This window comes from Sceloporus undulatus, chromosome 2 (assembly GCF_019175285.1).
Source record: "Sceloporus undulatus isolate JIND9_A2432 ecotype Alabama chromosome 2, SceUnd_v1.1, whole genome shotgun sequence".
In the NCBI taxonomy this organism is placed as follows: Eukaryota; Metazoa; Chordata; class Lepidosauria; order Squamata; family Phrynosomatidae; genus Sceloporus; species Sceloporus undulatus.
In genome coordinates, this window is record NC_056523.1 from 14437876 (window position 1) to 14444428 (window position 6553).

Consider the following 6553-nt stretch of genomic DNA (forward strand, 5'->3'; position numbering starts at 1 on the left):
GAATCATATGAAACTCACCCCATATTGTAACTGCCAGCATTCCTAAAGTCAAGTTTCAAGGATTTTTTTGGAGTGGAGAAGGGTATTCCCTTTGCCCCATCACCTTTGCAAGCATGTGAAGGGGAAATTCCTTCCCCAGTAACTCTAGGAGAAATTACAAGATGAAGCCTGATGAATCAAGGATCCAACTTTTATCGAAACACATGCATTTCTCTTCCACGCCCTGCCAGACCTGAACCTGAATAGAATGGGGCCTTGAGTTCAGCATCCTTACATAGCTTGCTAAGGCTGCCAATCACTATTTGAAAGAAAAGGCAATGGAAAAATTTAATCAAGCTAACAAATTAGGTAGATGTTTTGACTTTAGACTAGATGTCAAGTGGTCATGTACAGCCTTGCTTAAAATAAATCATCATTTCTCAGTCCTTGCTAAGTAACCCATTCACCGATGCTTTTGTGGAAATTTCTTAGGATCAAGATACACAAGCATTGTTCTGGTTTAGCCCATTCTAGTTTCCCCTTCACACAGTTGGTGAGAACACGAGAATGAGCCTTCTCGCTGCTCCCAGAATCTGGAATGTCCTCCCAGAGGAGCTCCAGTTAACCCCCTTCCTACCCTCTTTCTGCTGGCAAGTTAAGACCATTTTATTTCGGCAGGCCTTTTACTGATTTTAATCATATCACAGAATAGTGTTCAGAGCGATGTGCCCTGTTTTTATCTGATATGACCAGAATCCAGTTGGGCAATTATGAACACTTAACCTCCAGTGTGTTATGTATTTGTAACTACTATATATTCATGATCCCATGGAGTCCCTAATTTAGGGGCTACATAGCAACTGTGCAAGTCTCCCAAACCCCATTTACCATTGGGATCCATTCCCTGGACAAAAGTGCAGTAGCCAAAGGAACAAGCCGTGTCTGCTAACAGTCTTGGGCTAAGAGTCATAAATCAGAGTCCATGTAGGAGTAGCAAGATACCAGTCAAGCAACTGTCCAGGGTCATAATCCACAGGGTTGTATCTCACAGTAGATGCAGGTTGAGAGAAAAACCATGCTTGCTTCCAACAAACCAAATGGGGAAAAATTTATAAAGCCCACCAACACAGCCCCATACAACCTGCAGATTTCAAGAGGGTGTTTCTCAACTGTGTGCACACAGCCTCTTACTTCACCCGGGGAGGGGGGGCTGGATTTGTGCCAAACACCAAAGCCTCTGCATTTCTTGATCTTTCTCTTCTTCTGGAGAACTGAGGTAGCTGTCAGACTGTGCTGAAGGATGGCATGGCTGCAGTAGGTCTGTTTTGTCCTCTTGACACCAAACTAACAGAGAAACATGACACCAGCCCCTCTCACATGAGTGATGGCAAGTCATGCCAGACTCTGAACGGAAGGGCACTGGCCTCTCAGCAGCAGCATCTCCTATGAGGGATGGTGCTCCGAGGGGTCTTGGTCAGGGTCTGGCACGGCTCCTGGGTGAGCAAGAAAGGGAGGCAATGCCCTTTCTCACTCACCTAGCAACCATGCCAGTCCCACCCGGTGTAATGCCCCAGCAGAAGTACAACCATCCAGTGTCATCCGATGTGGTTCGCACCCCCCGCCCGAGGGATGCCTCTGCTTAAAAGTCTAGACAACACAATACAGGAGCAGACAGTTTATAAATTCAAATTCAGTGGAATTTACCTATGTAATACATTTAATACAGTGGTTCTTAGTTGGGACCAACCAATAGGATTCAGGTTTTCATTTGTTTCTGCTGCAATTTAACCATCCACTTGTCCTTAGCCTGGGAAATGAGTAAGAGGCCCAACAATCAAGTTTACTTAAAATCAATTTTAATAAATTTGTATGCTTCCTACAATTTTTAAAATTTATTTCTGTACAGAAAGAAAAAAAAGTCTATATACAGTACATTTTAGCAGCTCACCTGGGCAATATAAAAACAGATCTGAAGAATGCCATGAACATGACCTTTATTATTTTAAAAGGGCTTCCAGAACCATATAAACAGTGCAAAAATGAGAGCTGATTGGCAGAAGTCCAGGTTTAAAATGTACAGATTTAAAAAGTCTGCTTTCCTTATGAGTCTAAGTTAGACTTAGCAGAACAACCCTATTAAGCATTGTGGGAAGAGATAAATGTAATTTTTCAGTGAAGGCACTTAGAAACAAGACAATCCATTATTCAGGGTAGAATTAAGTGGGATTAAGCCCCACTTGTTTCACTAGTTTTAAAAGCATAATTAATTGTTCGAAGTGTGCTAATGTCCCAGAGAAAAGGTCAGTAGACAACAGAAAGACAGCATCATTGGGCCTGACAACCATATTGCAGCTGAGAGTTAATCTAAACAAAAGCAAACATGGGAGAGAGAAAAAAGATTTTAAAAAACCAGTTGTTATCAGGGTAGAACTAGGCAACTGGGAATAAGCAGAAGCCACTTGAAAGATTTATGTTGTAGTACTGTACTTGTAACCTTCTGTGAAAGAACCAGAGAAATACAGCGACATTGCATTGCCACAAGTTTCACAAGAGGCATCTATGTGGTTCCCAGTCACTTAGTTAGATCCAAAGAATGCCAAAGCCCAGAAAGAAGCTTGGTGCTTATTAAGACATTGCGTAGAGACCAAGAGACAACTAGCCAACCATAATGTGGGCAAGAATAAATTCAGTATAAATTCAGTCAGGGACACAATGGGCAAGAATTAGTGTTTGGAAGACAAGAGAGACGGCCTGAAAGGGGCTACTGGAGTGGACATGATAGCACTGACCAGTTTGCCAGAGTAAGGAATACCACCACAGTTAGCCACAGAAGACTTCCAAAAACAACATGGCTGGGCCAAGGGTGAGGTTTTGTGTTAAAATGGCTGCCACTGTTTAAAAATTTGTATGTAAAACAAAAATGAAGCAAAATTGGCAAGTCTTCTTGTCCATTAAAAAAATTAGGAAAATGCATATTAGTTGTACTTGCTGTTAAGCCACAAGGCTTACAATCCAGTAGTGGCAGAGAGGGAATGTTATAATAAGAAATGATGTGGACCGGTAATGCAAATCAGCAAACTGAAGGCTGGGACATGCACCCTTGCAAGAATTATTTCTTCTGGTCCTTAGGTTTCCTGTTCTTTTTGTTGAGAATCTTCATGAGTGACTTGTCCATGTAATACGGCTTCTCCTGGGAGCCATCATTGCGCTCCAAGTCTTCCACTGCAGAGAAAAAGGAGAAAAATCTTGCTTCAGGCCTGTCCCTATTGTGCACAGTGAAATGAGCCAACATGGGTCAGAAAAATACTTACAGAAACAGAGGAACAGAGTGTCAACACACATACTGTAGACACTGAAGAAGCCTTGGGCAATGAGGTAGGAACCTACCACCACAGTCTGGAGAAGGGAAGAGAAAAGGAAAATCATGGAATGAATGCAATGAGATAGTGAGACATCAACTAAAGAGCATTCCAAAATGCCAGATGGTTGATGGTATTTCCGTCAGCAACTTTTTCTTGAGTCTCATTTTTCGAATAGTTTTCTGAAGGCATTTCTTCATCTTCAACAAAGTAGTTGCAATAGAGCTTGGAGAAAGAACATGTGCCGTGGAATAAGCTGCTTTGAATCCCAATTTTGAGGTGAAGGCAGGATACAAATAAATATTCTAATAATATAGTATTCATACTCCAAGATCCTCCACAACAGATTCTCAACCATGCTATTTTTGAAGTGTATACAGTGGTCCCTTGGTATCATCTAGGCCCCCTCTCTATGGTTACCAATATCAGTGGATGCTCAGGTCTCATTAAAGACAATGGCATAGTAAAATGGTGTCCCTTATATAAAATGGCAAAATCAAAATTCCAAAATCTTTGGAATTTATATGTATTTTAAAAAATATTTTCAAGCCATGGATAACTGAATCTGTGGATGAATAATGGATGGATATGGAGGGCCAACTGTGTAGCAGTTATCAAATTGCCTTTATATCAGATCAGATCACCCATCTGTACAGAAGTAGAAACAATCTGTACTGTTTTCTTCCATATTAAAAAATCTTACAACTGAAATATTTTCCATCTCTATTATGAAGACCTTCTCACATTTGCAGTAAATTCTTCCAAAAACAAACAAACCCCAATACCCTACATTCATTCTTTTCCTCCATGTGTTACAGCCAGTTTCAAGAGGCGTAGCAATTCCTAGCCTGGAGCGGAACACAACTTCTCATGTTAAACATGAGAAGCCTATCAAGGAAAAATAAGACGTGGTGACCCAAATCCAATACTCAAATGCTTGAACACACAGGGGTAGAAACCCAGACTTTTACAAATTAAGTCCTCAAAGCCTTGGGTCTGGATAATTGAATCTGTCAGTTTTCTCTCATACCTCTTTTAATCTTAAGTTCTTCCCATCGTAAACATAAAGACATTTGAGAATTCTGATAAAGTCTTTTTCACCCATCCCCAAACCATAGAAAACATATATCCTACTCTTTATGACAGTCAACATTCTTTCCCCACTTATTCCTTGTAGTTTTCTGCCAGTGACTTCATTCTGGGTGGGCTGCGCTGCATTTATGTTAACTTTAGATCACTTTTTGTATCTCAGCCATTATACTGGATTGGATATAGTGATTATTCCCATGCCAGAAAATTGTGAGGAATGCCAGCTTTGCTTGTACATATCCTGAGTGGGCAAAGTGATAGCCTCCAGATTCTGTTAGATTGCAGCTCCCAGCATTCCTCAACTCTGGCTAAATTGGGCTGATGAAGGTTGCAATCCTAGCATATCTGGAAGGATGTACTTTCCTTAGCCCTGTCCTATACCAAGGGTGGCCATAGCCTCTTTCAGATCCAGGCCTACATTTAGTTTCAGAGTTCTGAAAGTTTGCTTACCAGTGATAAATGGAGCCAAAGGGAAAAAAGATAAAACCAAAAATCCCAGCATACATGAGCATTACAACTCCTATGCCCAAGAGCTAAGCCTTACAAGAGGGATTTCAGAGCATAGGCCAGCACAAAGTGCTGTTCTGTATAACCCCAAAGTTAAGACAGCTCTGTCCATGCTAGTCTTCTCCTGGTCAGTGAAAACATTTCTGTTCTCACAAACTTTTAGGAAATGACAGCAATGAGCTTAACAGTGTGCTATTAATCCTGTTGATAAATACATTGTTAAATGGATTTAATTCTATAGGTTTACTTCATTTTAAAAATGCATGGCATAGTGGTTTGAGTGTTGGACTAGGACTCTGGAGACTAGGGTTCAAATACTGACTTAGCCATGAAACCCACTGGGTGATCTTGGGCAATTCACACTGTCTCAGCCTCAGAGGAAGGCAAGGGCAAACCTCCTCTGAAAAAACTTGCCAAGAAACCCCCATTATAGGTTTGCCTTAGTGTCACTATAAGTCAGAAATGACTTGAAAGCACACAACAACCAAAAATGTCTTTGTATGCATTTTGTTCTGTGCCTGCATGTGCCTTCAAGTCACCTGTTGACTTACATGACTCCATGAATTTCATAGGGTTTTCTTGGATAAGGAATACTCAAAGTTTGCCCTTGCCTTCCTCTGAAATACAGAAAACCAGAATTGGAGAGCATCCAATATAACCAGCAGAAAACAGGAGAAATGTCTCAATAATGATTTATTAATCATTCCGCTTGTATATGCTCTCAGAAGCCATTTTCAGGGGCAGTTTGGAATTTAACTTTAGACATTTCTGGAGCTGAAATTCTACACTCCAACCCCCCCCCCCTCCCCATTAAATGGTGCTGAGACATATCTCCTGTTCTCTGGAATTTAGCTTACAGCACTTGGTATTCCTTAGCTGTCCCCCATCCAAGTACCAACCAGGCATGCCCCTGCTTAACTTTCAAAATCACAGAATCTGGTGCATTCAGGATATTTAGACTTCCACTTTTTAATCTGAAGAAGGAAAGGATTCAAGGAAGGAGTGTAGATACATACCAGAATGGGCAGCCAGTAGTAGTTCAGAATAGGAGAGTGGAACCGGGAGTCATGAATGGGAATCCGTCCCGTGAAGAAGAAGAAAGATAGTACACCAACTCCTCCAACTACCAAAAGCTTCCCAAATAGGAGCAACAAGTCTGTGATTTTATCCAGGACCACAACCCTGAATGGAGCAAAGGCAAGGGTAGAATTGGGAATGTTATCTTCTCATTTAGATCCACCAGTCTGCTTTTTCTCATGGCTTTGGCTCATCCCACCCTGTCTCTCTCTCACCCTGGTTACCTGACAACGTTCCTCATCAATAGCTTGAAGGCATTTCTGGCAGAGACACAGAAGTTCTTCCCATAAATGGCAATCTGAGGTATAGAAGAATTCCAAAAGACAAAAGAAACTGGTTAAATCCTCCAGAAAGTTTAGCATTGGAATTCGTTTTAATTATTGTAGTAATTTAATCCTATTTTAACGTATTATTTTTGTATGTGTTTAACTGTATAGTGTTTTTTAATGTTGTAAGTAGCCGAGTCCCAGTCTTGGGAGAAGGACAGGATATTATTATTATTATTATTATTATTATTATTATTATTATTATTATTATTATTA

The 6553-nt window shown here is 40.7% G+C and overlaps 1 protein-coding gene across 1 annotated transcript in view; it reads right to left on the reverse strand.

Moving 5' to 3' along the window:
* Window positions 1–1853: 1853 nt before the first annotated feature.
* SLC44A4 (solute carrier family 44 member 4) overlaps window positions 1854–6553 on the reverse strand; it is a 54991-nt gene continuing 50291 nt past the window's right edge. Inside the window, exons 18-21 of the mRNA XM_042449105.1 lie at window positions 6236–6309; window positions 5951–6116; window positions 3291–3375; window positions 1854–3201 (exon numbers count right to left, since the gene is read on the reverse strand). Coding sequence (XP_042305039.1) covers window positions 3089–3201; window positions 3291–3375; window positions 5951–6116; window positions 6236–6309 — 438 coding nt within the window. The 3' untranslated portion in view covers window positions 1854–3088. The remainder of the gene's footprint in view (window positions 3202–3290; window positions 3376–5950; window positions 6117–6235; window positions 6310–6553) is intronic.